Genomic DNA, 15,828 nt, shown 5'->3' with positions numbered 1-15,828 from the left:
CAATCGGAGCCCCCCGCGTGCACAGAGAGCGGGGCGGGGCGGGATGGAGGTTGCGGTGGGTGTAACGTCGGGCTGCGCCGCCATCGTGAGTGAGGGCAGCTGTGGCCGCCATGTTTGTTTGACGGCTGTCTCAGGGTGGCTGGTGGTGGGTTCTGCCCTCACTTAACGTGGCCGCCGGGGAGGTGGTCACGTGATCTTAGTGCTTCTTTCCACCCCACCCCCCCCCCCGACTCCTCTCGGCTGCGCCCGCTGCGGGGCGGACACGTGGAGACGCGGGGCGGGACGGGGCAAAGCGGTGCCGCAACGAGGGTGGAGGTGAGACAGAGGGGAGTGATGGCGGCTCCTTGAGGGACGAGGCGGGAGGTGACGGGGGCAGAGGCTGCGGGCGGGGAGCTGCTGCCGCACGGCGTCCTCGAGAGAAAGTCCGCCCTGCGGCCATCGGCCCGTCGGTGGGGAGCGGCGGCCGGGCGCTGTGCGGCTGGAAGGGATGGCTGGGCCTTGTCAGCGTTGTCTTCCGCGCAGCCGCGATGCCCGAGTTGTGTTTCCCCTCGGCGCTTTCTGGTTCCCCTGCCGTGGCCTGGTGCGGTGCGGGAGCGGGGGACGGGGAGGGACGGCCTTGGGGCTGCGCGCCCTGAGGTCACGGCCACCCCGCGGGTCGGGGTCACCCCGCTCCGCCCGCCTCGTCGGGCTCGGCACCACGTCAGGAAGCCGCTCGGCTGTGCGGCGGGGGCTCTTTAACCCGAAATACCTTTGTAGTAATCGGGGAAGTGCGTATCCGTCAGCACACAGGTCACTGCATCCTAAAAGCTTCTCTTATAACCTGGTGTTAAGCCGTTGTAATTCCTCAGCTCCTCACCTATGAAGATGTAGTGTCACTTTAGCTCCTACGATACCCGGTGCGAGATGTAAGATGCCTCGCGTACTTGATTCACTTAGCAGTGACCCTAACGGTGTATTTCAGGTGTTGAACTCAGTCGCTTTGGCACTGTTGCACCTATAGTAATAGTAATAGTCTCGTGTGGGTTGGAAGGGACCTTAGAGATCATCGAGTCCAACCCCCGGGGTTCGAGCCTCTGTGCTGCAGAGCGGCACTTCTACCACTTGCGCCACAGGGGGATTCGAACCCCGAGCCCTGGTGTTGCAAGGCGGCATTCCTACCACTGCGCCACCGGAGCACACGTTATATAGCTATAGCTATATAACTATATAACTATATAACTATATAACTATATAACTATAGCTGACGTTGGGAGCACGGAGGAGCGGAGCGGATGCGGGTCCCCCCAGCCCCGTGCCCGGCTGGCGGCGCTGCCCAGGTAGGTGGCGGCCCCGCATAAAGCGACCGCCAGAGGGCGCTGTGCCCGCGCCGAGCGGAGTCCGATGGTCCTTTAAGGGCTGGTTGAGCAGCTGGTGTGGCGGTGTGAGTGAACGGGGCGGATTGGTTGGTCGGGAGCGTCCCGTGTGTCTCTGAGTGTGTTGTATGAAGGGGAGAAAGTGCTTTTTCACTACCCAGTAGGCATATACTACGTAGCTATACAGTCTCTTTGCAGCCGGTACTGTCCCAGACTGTTTCCTAGCTCAGATTTCTATTCCTTGTTGCTTTTTTCTACTTCAAGTTCCCAAACTAATGAGGAAACGTATCTTAAAACTGCAGCTATTGTGTTCCGTCTTACGAATGTGAAGATGGAATGGGAAAAAAATCTCATCACCTACAGTGATTAAATCTGATCTCAGAGGTTATCTCTAGAACAGAGTTTGGCAAGCTATTAAAGCATGGCAATAACACAAAAATGGAAGGTAATACAAGAGAAGTTCAGGAAACATGTAGATGCGGTTCTTGGGGATATGGTTTAGAGGGCATGGTGATAATGGGTTGGTCGTTGGACTAGTTGATCTTAGTGATCTTTTCTAACCTTAATGATTCTGTGATTCAACATGCAGATTGGCTACAAAATTCTTCAGGTATTTATCCTGAAGTGTGTCTGTAAAACACAACTGAGCCAAGTAGGGAAGACTAAAAAACATTAATTCTTAAAACTTCTGATGCTTCCACAGAAGAAGTATTAAGAAAACAATAAGCTATTTTTGAAAGAAGTGTTTCATACTTTTGCTTCTTTAATGTTTAAAAACACATTTTATTTCCACCTCGTTGAATTCCAAGAAGGGAACAACAACAACTCCTGTTGTCGAAAAATCTCTCTGTGGCTCAATTTCTGTGAGGGAGTAAACACTGTTATGTCACGTGGCTTTGATAAAGATTCTTCAAAAGTTGCTAGAATGCTGGTGATGAGTAAGACTGTATTTGGTTACTATATTCCTCTAACCTTCGTTATTATTGCATTTATATAGCAAATTCATTTTAAACATCAAAATCAGTGTCTACCTGCCTACCTGTCATGATAAATGGCACTTGAATGTTGAGGCTTGTCAACATCAATTTTCAATAGAACAGGTTATCTTGACGCTTGACAAGATCACTAAATGTATTAAACTTGATCTCAGAAGACTAGGGGTTGTCTTTGTGCTTACTTTTGAATCTCCTAGCTTGTTTCCCTTCAGGGAATTTAAGGATTTATAGTGCATACAATTATCTTCAAGCTCCGAGTGCCCTGGCAAAAGCTTCCTTTCTTCAGGCATGTGCTAGGATTGGATTCAAGATCTTAGAAAAGAAAAAAAAAGAAAGCTTTGTCATAGTCAGTGTATGGGATGTGTAGCTTCAGTGTTACTCAGCTTATGAAGCTGGAGGTTGATAAAGCTGCTTGGCACTTTTACAAGGATTCATTGAGTCCCAAAATAGCTGAAGTTTGTGAATGAGGGAAACTCAGCTTGCTGCTGTAGTACGTGTTGTTCTATGTCAAATGTAAGTTGTTCAAACATCTGTGCTGTTATGTGGCCTGATCCTTCAGTGTCCATTTTTCTTTGGGTAAATTTGTATATATATGTTCATGTATATATGCATGTGTGAGGATATATGAGGGCTGCTCTTGTGCATATTGCCTCCTGTTTATTATATTGGACCATCGGGGTGGATGTTGGTGGTATTACAGTAGAGGCTGAAACTTTGTATCAACATTGTTACGTCCTGTTGCTATGTAATAGATGGCAGCAGAGGGGCAGTCTGACAAAATGACATCTGACATGGAAGTGCATGTGAAACAAAGTGAAACAAAAGTGTGTCATTGAATTCCTTCATGTGGAAGAAATGGTGCCCATTGACATTCATTGAGACTTGGTTATGGGGACCAAGCAATGGATATGAGCACACTGAGGTAGTGGTTGGTGAGTTTCAGCAGCGGTTACAGTGGCAGTGGATCACCTCTGCTAGTGCAGATTTTCACAACCGTAGCAGGCAGGCTCTTGTTCTTTGCTGTCAAAAATACATAGTTAATGTTGAAAAAGATAGATTTGGAGCTTAGAATTTGCTCTGTGAGTTAGTGTTACTGTGTTCCTTGTGTCTGTTGTAGTTTTCATGGAAGTAAGAAGCATTACTTTCAGAGCAGTCTGTGTATATAGTGCAGTATATAGATACATATTATTTACAAGAATTGTATGATTTTCTGGTTTAATTGTTGTTAGTTTTGGAATAAAGGATCTTTATGTCATCATATCTGTTTATCTTTATTGTTAAGAAGAACAAATCAACTGTGAAAAAGGTGACTCTAGGAGGCAGCTGTTGAGTGATGCTAATAAATCTGCCAGTTGTCTGATGTGTTTGATGGACAGATTTAGACCAAAACATTGGAGAAAACATTTCCAACCCCAAAAACCCAATTGTACCTTAGAAGTGCCATTTTTGAAGTTTCTCGTCTGTGAGAATGGCAAGAATAACAATAAGCAAAATACCTTGACTTTTATGAAATTTAACCTAGAGAAGTGGAAAGCTTAAATTTGATTAATAGAATGAGACCGCCGTGTTTTCTGCTGGATGCAATAATGGAAGCTAACTTCTTTTTAAACTAGTTTATGATTTTAAATTACTGAAGATTAGCATTAGAATAACTTTGTTTTTTATGCCTTCGACATCTGCTGAAGTACTTTGCAGGTTATGCCGTGGGTCAGCACAGTGTTGTGAAACAAAGTACTATGGACGGATGGCTTTTCCTTCTATGCAGGAGCGTGAAGGTCTGGGTTTTGACATTGCTCACCCAGTAGTGATGTGTGGTGTGGCTGCCAAGGGGGATTCCTTTGTTGCTTGCCAAGACCCTACCTAGCCACTGGCAAGCTAGTAAACTCACAAGTTCAAAGTACTCTGTTCCTAGCAATTAATCGTCTTCCAGCTTCCTCTCCCATGAGCTTCAGAGTCCCAAACAAAAGAGATAGTACGTTCTGAAGATCATGTGTAAATCCAGTGTGAGATTAAAGTGAGAATAAATTACAGAGCCCTCTTCCATAAAACACAGACGTAATTGAGATGGTGCTCTTGGCAGTGGTGATGGTATGGGACACAGAGGGAAACATCTGAAGTAGGGTCTCTGTTAACTGAGATTTTATAGATTGAAAATGAGAGCCTTTGCACTTACAGGGGATGGCACAAATCTTTAAATATAGTCTGAATAGGATTTTGTCTATTTAATCCAAAGCTGTAGGTTATTCAGTTTATTTTTCTTTGTTTCGTATTATAGTACCTTTTATTTCTGTATGAATCAGCCTGTCCAATTTCTATCTTTCTGTTTCTACATCTCATGCCAATTTATTAATGTATGTTCTTTTAACTTCTGGTCTTGATAGGTTAAATATACACAAATTTTGGACGCAGGATGGCTCAGAAGAGGAGCTCAAGTGGGCGGTCATTCCCGTTGTTGTTGTTGATTATTGTTGTGGCCTTCATTCATTTAACTGTCTGCCCATTTACAAAAGTGGAAGAAAGCTTTAACCTACAGGCTATCCATGATGTTGTGTACCACCAACTGGACTTGGATAAGGTAAATTGAAAATAGATGTTCTGTTTTTGCATACTGTTCAAGCATGCTATTCATTTCTATATGAGTAGGATAAATACAATGTGAATATAATTTATCCTGATTTTCTTTCATTTTGATTTGCCTATCTTAAATTTTCCTTTTTGCAGTATGACCACCATGAATTTCCTGGAGTTGTCCCGAGAACGTTTCTCGGACCACTATGTATTGCTGCTCTTTCCAGCCCAGCTATATACATACTTTCCCTGTTAAAAATGTCCAAATTTTACTCCCAGCTGATTGGTACGTGAACTTTAAATTCAAACTTGACTTAATGTAATGCTGTAATATTCAGTGTTTGACTCAGAGGTTAAGATGCTATATTCTTTTTGCTAATAAGGGATTTTACAAACTGTAGTTACTTGGAGCCAGTGTAGCAATTAACAACATAGAAGAAATATTTCTTAGCAAAAACCTAGAGAAAGCATATTCAGAGAATATATTCCAGTGTATACTTTCACTTACACCTTGGAGAATATTGTTTGACTTGGGTGCAAAATCACTGACCTCTGTGCAAAAGTATCAAGAAAGTTAAAGGTGAATTAAAACAAGCTAATGTGGAAAGTTTTTGGTCCCTTTCTTTAAAGGGGCTTTTCTTATAAGCTCTTCTGTATTGTTCTTAGTAACTTCTTCCCTTTGCATAATTACACGTTTATTGGTGATCAGTCTGATACTGTTCTTATTTCGTGCTTTTATTCTTCCAATAGTCCGAGGGAGCTTGGGGCTCAGTGTCATTTACACACTATGGAAGTTGCAAAAAGAAGTTAGAAAGCAATTTGGAGCAACTACGTCAACAGTCTTCTGCCTCATAACTGTTACTCAGTTTCACTTGATGTTTTACTGTACGCGAACACTTCCCAATGTATTTGCACTTCCTTTTGGTAAGTATTTGCATATGGATAATTTACAAATGTAAAAATCATTCTCAAGTGTGTGGATAATTAACCTATAGAAAAAATATAGTCGGCTCAAATTAACATTTAAACTTATGTTGTGTGATAACAAGATGAGAAAACTTAAGCAGTTTTGAGGCATTTTTTATCAGAAATGCTTACAGTGGCTGTTAAATCTAATACAACATCTGAATATACAATGAGTTGGAGTTTGTCAGAGATTTGAATACACTTATCTAATGCATAAAACACAGAGATGTTGAAAAGGCAGTAGGCATAGTTTCTGTTCAAATAAACAACCTACAAATCTATAGGTCTTATTCTACACAGGAAATAGTTTTCTTATGAGGCTGTGGAACTAACTCCCACAGCAACCTCTCCGTCTTACTTTTCTAGAATCACCCATAACTGCAGCAGATTGTACACTTAAAGAACTGGAAAAAAATAATGTCAAAATCATACGCTACATACACAGTTTTTTCCCCAGAGATGATGAGAGGAAAAGTTAACCGCATAAGGTAGATATTAGCATAGTCATTTAATGCTTCAGTGGAATTTGTTTGGTTAGTAAAGTCATGAGGTTGACTGCATAGATGGGAACTGAAAAACAAAGCAAAGAGAACTGAGTCATCAAACACTGTGTGGTAGTAAACTTTCCAGGACATTTCTGTGGGTATTAAAAATATAAGTTGTTTTAAGTGTTTATACTTTTAGTATTTTATATGCAGTTAATTGGTATTGTTCTTTTGCATTTTGCTTAGGGTCAAGACTACTTTATGATGCAGTCAGTGTTATGATGTGATTTAAACTCTGTAATAGTAGAGAGAACTTTGTGGAGATACAGTTTATCTCCAGCTAACATTACAGATGGATTTGTTGTTCCTTCTCCCTCACCTATAGTCTGTAGTCTCTTTTTCATATTTGACATGAGGTGCTGTTGTCATTAATACAAGATATACTCATCCAAGCGAAAAGAAACGTTTTCAGGAGATGGTGGCAAACAGAGAGTCTTAGTTTGAAAGGCAGTTAGTACTGAAGTTTGAAGGGGGCAGGGTTCAAAAGCTATCAAATGCACTGTCTGGAAGAGCTTCCACATGTTCCTTCTGCAATATGCTTTTCCTCATTACTTAAGCATCAGTTATGGTATGCTGCATGATTTTACAAATTGTGTTTTTGTGATAGAAGGAGAATTTCTGGACCAAAACTGCTGGGAAGACTAAGATTGGATGGGTTGGGAAGTTTGAGTAACAGGGTACTTGTCTTAATAAAACCATTATCCTGTAGAAACAAATAGGTGAGACAGTGTATTTTATCTTTACAGTGCTGTTGGCATTGACGTTTTGGATACAGCAAAAGCAGAAGCCATTCATTTGGTTTTCAGCTTTGGCAATTATAGTCTTCAGATCAGAGCTTGCCATATTCTTAGGCCTCATGCTTCTAGTGACGTTTTTAACCAAAAGGATCTCCATTTTAAAAATACTCTCCCATGCTGTTCCTGCTGGATTTTTTTGGTTGGGTAAGTATTTGCTGGGGCCGGGGGGGAGGAAAACAATGTATTAAGTTCAGTGGGAATGTGGGGATTTGCCTGTTTTTTTTGTTTGTTTGTTTATTTGTTTCTGTTGTCCTGGCCCTTAGGGTTTTGTTCTGTGCTTATGGTATTTGTGTGCAAGGAAGCATGCACAGAGCCATAGGAAGATACTGTGACCTTTGCTTTTAGATGTCCTGTATGATATCCTGGTCTTGAAAAATCTAAGATGTACAAGTTAACTTTAATATAATTAGTACCAGGCTGTAGTTCCAGGTATGTTATCAGCTGTATTGTGTATTATCAAAATGACAAGTTGAAACAGAGGATGAAATAAAAGTGTGACGGACAAGGATACGGAACAAGAGGATTGTGGAGGGTCACAGTTCTGCATTGTAGATGCTTGAGGGTTAAGAAAATTCTCCTTTTTGTCTCTTTATTACACTAATTTGAACAGCTATGATTTTCCATGTTAGAGAGGCTGAAAAATTTTGTTTCTACTTATTCATGGACAGCTCACACACATCCATGTAAACACTCTATGCTTTTCTGCCGGCCTGACTGATACAAATGCTATTGTCAGATGACCAGTGATGAGCTCTGGTAGTGTGCTTTATTTTCTGCAGTATGGACTGCAGAAACAACTAAGGATCATTGCTTGTGCATTTGGAAGCACCACATACTGAAAGAGTCCAGGGTTCCAACAGGAGTTTCACTGATACTCCCATTCCCTCCCTGGCAAACTTTATAAATACCAGAGGAATTCTTGGAGAGCTGAGTGGAGGAGATAGGACTAATGGATTTGCTGCTCTTCTGTTTGTCTTTGATCCTTTATCCTTTTTCGCTCCTGCCTAGTAAATAGTAAGAAACTTTTCAGCTTTACAACAAAAATTCAGTGCTGCTTGAAGCTGAGAATGTACCATTCATTTTGCTTGGTCCTCCACTATTCTTTTTAAAACAAAGTTTAATTAAACCATTGTATTTCACACCTGGGGTTGGAGTTAAGCAAGTCTCAAATTAGATTCCTAGGTGGCATGCTTCAATTAAGAAGCATGTCACTTTACATTAGGAAGTGCCTCCTCCTGCATTTCCCTTGCATTATAGACAAATTCGGTCTTTTCTGTGGCTTTAAGTCAGACTTACAGTGTATATTCAAGTTTGTGTTGCTGTCATCAGTAAATGTGCAGCATGGATGTGCTTGTTTGGTTTACCTTCGTTTTAATTCATCCAGATGTGTATTTAATTCTTTCAGGGCTAACAGTGGCTGTGGACTCTCTGTTTTGGAGGCAACTTGTATGGCCTGAAGGGAAAGTACTCTGGTACAATACAATTTTAAACAAAAGTTCCAACTGGGGAGTATCCTTTGAAACATCCAGGAAAAAAGAGCTGTAACACTGTCAGCTAAAGTGAAGACCTGTTCCTGAGACTCAGTTTTGGTGTTGCTGAAACACTTCATGAAAAGCAAGAATGTATGTGAAGTTATAAGGCCATGTCTGTATTTTAGATCTTTCCTTAAGATTTTAACTTTCCTCTGCTGATTTTTATTTACTTATTTATTTTTCTTCTTCGTGGTGTCCCAGCGTAAACCCAGGTTCCTTCCCTGTGATTTTCCTCATCATTAACACCATTTGATGTACCTTTACTGGATGATTAGGCAACTGCTCTTGTTTTTTCAAGAGTAAGGCAGAAAACCAAATCCCTGGAATAACGTGATATACAAAAATTCTACTTTGTATCTGCAATTTTTGTATGCTACAGTTAACAATAGGTACTCATTAGCAGTAAAACTCTCCTTAACTCTCCTTTTCACCTTGAAGACATCCCCCTTTTTTTGGTATTTCTATTCAGCTCTGCCTCGTGCTTTGGGATGCAGCATTATATTTGTACCTTTAGGTGCAGCAGAGAAGAGAACTCGGATATTACTTTTGCCAGCACTGGGCTTTATTTTCTTGTATTCATTTCTTCCACACAAAGAGTTGCGCTTTATCATATACACTTTCCCCGTCTTCAACATAGTAGCTGCTAAAGTGTGCTCACGAATGTAAGTTTGAAAACGCTTTTTTCCTTTTCTTTTTTTTCTGTTTTCTTTTTTTGAAATGTAAAAAGGAAAACTTATTACTGTTCTTATACACTTCTTTCTCTCTTGGAATCATGGTTATATTAAGATGAAGAGAAGCTCTAGAAAGAATGAGAGAAATGAAGACAAAAGTGATAGGATTTGAAGTAGTGATCTGGTAAATCTGGTGTTGTTAGAGACAAAAATAGAGCTCTGAATTGCAGTAGCATCATGCTATTGCAATTCAGTCTGTTCACAAGAGAAAAAGTTACTAGTATGTTGTTAACAAGTTTTCCTCATGAAACTGGTTAATATACAGATGGAGCACATGAAACTTGGAGTTTGTATTAAATGACTACACTTGAGTATCTTTGGAAAAAAATTCTGAACTTATCTGAAGGGAGGGTATATCCATAGCTCAGAATTATGAACACAGAAGTACTTAGCTATAATGATAGACCTTGGCCAGTTTTCTTAATAAGGATATTCAAATTTAAATATTTCTTGTAAGAATCTAGTCTCCTAGTAATAATAAATGTATTCATGGAATCATCATAGAATCACAAGGTTGGAGAGGACCTACAAGATCATCTAGTCCAATTGACTTCCAATTACCGTTACTACCACAAGCCACTAAACCATATCTCATAGCTCCTCATCCAGACACCTCTTAAACACTGCCAGGAACGGCGACTCCATCACCTCCCCGGGCAGCCATTCCAGTGCCTGACCACTCTCAGAGAAAAAGTTTTTCCTTATGCCTAATCTAAACCTCTTCTGGTATAACTTGCCATTTCCTGTTTGTTGCCTAGGAGAAGAGGCCAAGCCCCTCCTCATCACAACCTCCCTTCAGGAAGTTGTAGAGTGCAACGTCTCCCCGAGCCTCCACTTCTCCAGACTAAACAATCCCAGCCCCCTGAGCTGTTCCTCATAAGACTTGTGCTCCAGACCCTTCACCAGTTTCATTGCCTTTCTCTGGGCATGTTCCAGGGCCTCTGTCTTTCTTGTAGTAAGGAGCCCAAACACAGTACTTGAGATGCAGCCTCACCAGGGCTGAGTACAGGGGCGTGATAATCTGTGCTCCTGCTGGTCACACTATAGAATCATCATAGAATCCTTACATGGTTGTAATATAGTTTGCACTGTTTTTTCTTATCTAGCTGAGATTTTATTTATTTATTTATATTGTGAGAGATCACAATAATAACTACTATGAAAGAAAAATAAGTCTTGCTTTTTTTTTTCCCCTCAATAGTCTGAATAGCTACCGGAAATCCTGGCTGTACAAACTTGGATCTTTATTTGTTGTAATGCATCTTCTAGTTAATGCTGCTTATTCCGGAACTTCTCTGTACGTGTCGCATTTCAATTATCCTGGAGGAGTAGCAATTCAGAAGTTGCATGAGTTGGTACCTTCAACAGCAGGTATGTCAAGCTGGCTTTGAAATATGTTCGTCTAACTCAGTTGTAGTTTTTTTGCTGTTAGTACATTTTTATGTGTGTTGAATTTTGCTTCTTCATATTGCTTATGTGAATATTTTCAGTTACTGTCAGTGATCTTACAGTAATTTTGGAACTTTTTTTTTGTTTCTGCAGAGGTCTCTGTTCATATTGATGTCGCTGCAGCACAAACAGGAGTTTCAAGGTTTCTGGAAATCAATTCAGATTGGAGGTATGTTCAGATTTTAAAAGGAATATATATGTAACTATTCATAAAATAAGCACGTGATTTCATTTTTTATATATGTTATATATGAATCTGCAGGGAATTTGGGCACATGCAGAGCTGCCAATAGTACCATATAATCTTCAAATACATGAGAGGAAAAAAGAACACTGCAGAAGTTATTTTGCTAAGGCACTGGTATCTTTAAAAGAGCTATGTTTGCTTTTTCACTAGGTTTTGTAAGATATAGTTGTAGATGAATGTTTTTCTGTTCTTGGTAGAACATAATACAATTATTAATAAAGTAAATTAATAGTAATATAATAATTAGGGGGGAATCTCATTTTATCTGTTTTTAAATGGTGTGTTGTGAAGCTTAACTACATATTAATATTCAAAGGCTGTTTTTATGTGGAACATTCTTCAGGTAGATGATATTAAAGCTGCTGCCACGTAGGCTATTGGTCATATTCATTCTCAGTGATAGATAACAGTTGAGAGCTTTGTTACCATGAGCAGAAATGATACACAGTATATTAAGAATCATAATATTCAGGCAAATAGTAGAGGATATTTGTGGGATTCCATTGCTCGCTTTTTAGAATGTATGCAAGAAAAAGGCATCTTTATGATTCATAGGCCTACCTTGTCAACCAAAGTCAGAATTTCTGATTTAAATTGTAATTCCTTACTTGCACCAACAGATTTTGGTTTTAGTCTGAATGTACAGTTGTTTTTCCCAACTTAAGGTGTTCAGGATAAGATGAAGAAACACAATTGATTTATTGGCATTGTTTGAGGAGAAATAGTATTTTGGAGTAGAGAGAATGAAGGGAATAGTATGTTACGGGGGGGGGGCTATAGGAATCACTGAGATTGCTATGCTTTATTTATTTATTTTTTTCTGTGCTCTTCTGTAGTGTCATGATGGTACTGGCAGTTAAAGTCAGAATTCCTGTCATGCTTACCAATCCAGTGTTTGTTCAGAATTTTTACATGAATAGATAGGGGGAGACATTACTCTAATAGATTACAAATGATAGAACACATATGATAGCTAAAATGCTCCAGGCTTTGTTTTTTGAAGGTATATAAGTACACATTTTAACTACTCTTAAATACACACTATAAGTAAAACTCTCCCAAGTACAGTGCTTAAGTTCATTGGGCTTTTTTAAATGGTAGAGTTTGTTTGGATATTTCTTGTTGTTTGATTGAGGCTTTTACTTGCAGTGCTGTGGTGCAGTGGGATTGGAAAGTGAATGAATAATATCCGTGTCACTGGTTGATGGTTCATAGTGTTGGAGCTATAGGGTAGTTTGTGTCTATTACTTTTATCTTTCCTCTTCATAAAAAGACCTCTAGGGGGAGGACTGATTCATCATCAAGTTTCACATACAAAGGGCTACCATATTGTCTGGCAGCACAATAGTGCGAAGTTTAGTGGCATCAGCTGTCCATTTTCTCTTAAGAATGTGACAGATTCAGATGGGTGAACACTAACCTACCATCTTCATGGACAGATTTATGGATGGAGCAGCGATGAGGACTGATGATTCTTCAGGATAACTACAATCTACAAATAAAAGTCTCTTAGAAGCTAACAGCTTTCAGTGGTGTGCTTAGATTAGATCTATGTGCCTCAAGAAAAATGCAGGTGATCCATTATTTTTCTTCAAAGGTTGACTGAAAGAAGCTTGATGCAGGTTCTTACACAAAACAGGTGTAACAGTCTTGTCTTCAATTAGCGTAGTCTCTTTGAACCAGGAATAAATATGCTGTGTAAGCTTCAAGTATTTAAAAGTAATGTAATTCAGAAATGCTTGCGGCCAGATGAAAGGCCTTTTATTTGCTGATGAGGAAAATGCAAAAATAGTAGTTGGTAAAGCTATTACAAAGTATATATCATTCTTTCTGCCAGTTTTAACACATCTGCCATCCTATGTGGCATCCCAAGTGGTCTTTTGGGAAGTAGCAGATGAAGTTAAAGTGTGGTTTTTTTTGTTTTTTTTTTTTTTGTTTTTTTTTTTGGTTTGGTTTGTTTTTTTTTTTATTATTTTATTTTTAAGAAAGTACTTGTTATAAAAAGTCCAGTTCTGCATTTGGTTAACTATGAGAACAAATCCTTTAGTTTGCTGTAGAGTTCCTATTGCTTCAAATACCTTAAATGACTTGGCTGTAAACGTATGCATTGGGATTATTGTTTCCAGTTTTTCACAGAGAATTCAGGGAGATGAGAATCCAGGTTTGTGAAGCTACACATAATAAAAAAATGCTCATAGGTACATGCAAAAGTAGTTACAGGGTTGGGATTGCACAACTTCAGTACCAGTGTCCACTTCTATAATAACAGCCACAGACTTGAGTAAGTTAATTGTGAAATGTGTGGAAGGAATCAGGAGCCTAAGTTGCAAAAACTGGTTACAAAAACTACTAACATAGCTTGCAGAAGAGGGCAACAGAAAGTGAAGAGCTGTTCCACTCATATATATGTATTTAATGCTCTTATGGTTAGATACATATGATTGTTCTGTCCTCAACAAACTAAAGGTAAGTAACTTTGCTTTTAACCTCTATCTTCTGTACTGTTTTCCATCATTAGTAAGTGTGGGTTATTTTTTCTGGAATACAAGGCAAAGAATTGAAGCCAATTTCAGAAGTACAGGAAACAGTGGTCGATGGAATATTGAGGGCTGGACTTATCATTCCCCTTCTGAAGTGGTTGGGTTGAGGACTCAGTTAGGCTGCCATGTCCAATATGAGCATCCTAACCCTTGGGCTACAAATTCCACCTTCCTCTGTTCATTGATGAATAACTATTGCAAAATTAGTACAGCATCTTCGTGAGACAGTAAAAGAGATCCCTTGGTGTCTAGAAAATTAGGTTTGTGCATCTCTGTGGTGTGTGTGGGATGAACTGAACTCAAGTGTTCAGTTCTGGGCTCAGATCAGACAGAGAACTTGCACTTAAATCTTTAGTATCCCTGTCAAATACTTTCAGCCATTTGGTTTCTCATCTCTTAAATTCCCTCTGCAGCTAGACTGAACGTAAGCCTTCTTAACAAACTGTAAGTGGACATATTAATACTTTTGAAACTAACTAGTTGCCTTTTATATATTTATTACACAGAGATAATAACGTGTATTTAGGTATTCTATAACAAGTTTATAAAAGCTGACCTAAAGTGACCTGGCCAAACATGCAGTAGATCAGGAAATTGAACAAATGCCAGGTAACACTTCAATTTCCAGGCTGTTATTTCTTTCCTGTGGTGTTTAGGGCATTGTTTTCCCTGCTGCTTCCTGAGGATCATACTTTTAACATTTCACTACCAGAAAAGAAAGGTTTCTGATGAAGTGTCTGTTTGTTTTGTTTTGTCTTGGAATATGCCTTGTAATGCATAAAGAGGAATGTAACTAAAACTTCTGTGTTCTCTACAGGTATGACAAAAGAGAAGATGTGAAACCAGGAGACCAACTGATGTTTTCTTATACACACATACTGATGGAAACAAACCCTCTTCAGATCTCACATTACAAGACGACCCACAGGCCGCTGGCAAATATACCTGGCATCAGTAAAATTGGGTTGAACTTTACTGCACTACCTCCTTTTACTTTAAACTTAAAACCAAAATTAATACTTTTGGAAAAACTTCCTCTATCATCTTGACTGCATTTTATGTAAGTCTTTTGATGTAATTTTGCTGATGACTGAATGATCTGTGACAACAGCAAATTATCACTCCAGCACTGCAGTTCAGCTTCTGTGAAAAGGTACAGAAAATCTTTGTATTGATCGGTATTTAGCTCTGTCCTGTTTATTACATTAATACTATTATGCATTCCCAGTCAGTACAAACTCAAATCTGAGTTAGATATTATTAGGTGTGTTTTAGAGAGGCTGCCTACAAGTTTAGTGCTATTAAGTGAAATGTTTACTTGGTTTGGGTAGCTGTTTCATAATGCAGCACAGGTATTTCCTAATTGTCCTATATGAGATACATAATGGAACAAGATCTTTCTATGGCAATAATTTTATATGTAATCTGTGTGTGCAAAGTTGTATTATTACTTGATATGTCTGCAGGACTGTCACCCGCTTAGTTGTCAGATTGCCTGCGTGAAACTTGAATGATGTTATCAGCATAGGAAAGCCATATTCATTGTAGTTTCGTCACAATACATAATTGTGCCCTGTGGGCTACCAAACTAATTAAAGTGAAAGGTTCACTTAAAAAGCATTTGGACCTCTTGGCAACACTGTTTTGTAACAGTATTAAACAGTATTAAGGAATGGTTATCTTTGTTTCAGTAGATCATGAGTGAACAGTGAAACTTGAATTTCACAGAAAATAGTATTTAAAAAGCATCTTTTTCTGCAGTTGTATCTTAATATGCAGCGCAAAAGTCTACCTACAAAAATATTTACTTGAATACACTTGAGGAAGATAGGTGCTGTTTTATTTCTGTATTAAGTAGCCCCCTTGGAAAAGAATAAAATACCATGTGTTAAAATTGTATATGTTAGAATAAAATAGTATGCTCTGTAAGTTCTTTTTTATTAGATGTTTTTGTTAAGGATCTCTGCCTGGACTGCTGAATGGAAGAAATTCAGGGGTAAACAAGGGGGAAAATTTTCAGTATGGACAGTTGTAATATTGCAGGAATTCCAGTAGTGTCCACATTCAGAACTGGTGAAATAAGCATAGGCAGACAGTTGTCCTTTG

At 39.3% G+C, this 15,828-nt stretch overlaps 1 protein-coding gene across 19 annotated transcripts in view; it reads left to right on the top strand.

The window, feature by feature from the left end:
* The first annotated feature begins 64 nt into the window (after positions 1 to 64).
* ALG12 (ALG12 alpha-1,6-mannosyltransferase) overlaps positions 65 to 15,828 on the top strand; it is a 29,224-nt gene continuing 13,460 nt past the window's right edge. For 16 of the 19 annotated variants that reach the window (XR_004306164.1, XR_001552775.1, XR_001552772.1 and 13 more), the window contains exons 1-10: positions 65 to 315; positions 4,729 to 4,922; positions 5,069 to 5,201; positions 5,666 to 5,839; positions 7,173 to 7,367; positions 8,629 to 8,732; positions 9,194 to 9,417; positions 10,688 to 10,857; positions 11,029 to 11,104; positions 14,540 to 14,875. Coding sequence is in view for 1 of the 19 variants with exons in the window: in XM_015852178.1 (XP_015707664.1) it covers positions 4,758 to 4,922; positions 5,069 to 5,201; positions 5,666 to 5,839; positions 7,173 to 7,367; positions 8,629 to 8,732; positions 9,194 to 9,417; positions 10,688 to 10,857; positions 11,029 to 11,104; positions 14,540 to 14,771 (1,473 nt within the window). In the remaining 18 variants the exon portion in view is untranslated. Of the gene's footprint in view, positions 364 to 1,235; positions 1,317 to 4,728; positions 4,923 to 5,068; positions 5,202 to 5,665; positions 5,840 to 7,172; positions 7,368 to 8,628; positions 8,733 to 9,193; positions 9,418 to 10,687; positions 10,858 to 11,028; positions 11,105 to 14,539; positions 15,652 to 15,828 lie in introns of those variants that run through there. The other 3 variants (XR_001552762.2, XM_015852178.1, XR_001552765.2) reach the window with 3 other exon arrangements.

This window comes from Coturnix japonica, chromosome 1 (genome assembly GCF_001577835.2).
Source record: "Coturnix japonica isolate 7356 chromosome 1, Coturnix japonica 2.1, whole genome shotgun sequence".
In the NCBI taxonomy this organism is placed as follows: Eukaryota; Metazoa; Chordata; class Aves; order Galliformes; family Phasianidae; genus Coturnix; species Coturnix japonica.
This window is presented reverse-complemented; position numbering and strand designations above follow the sequence as displayed.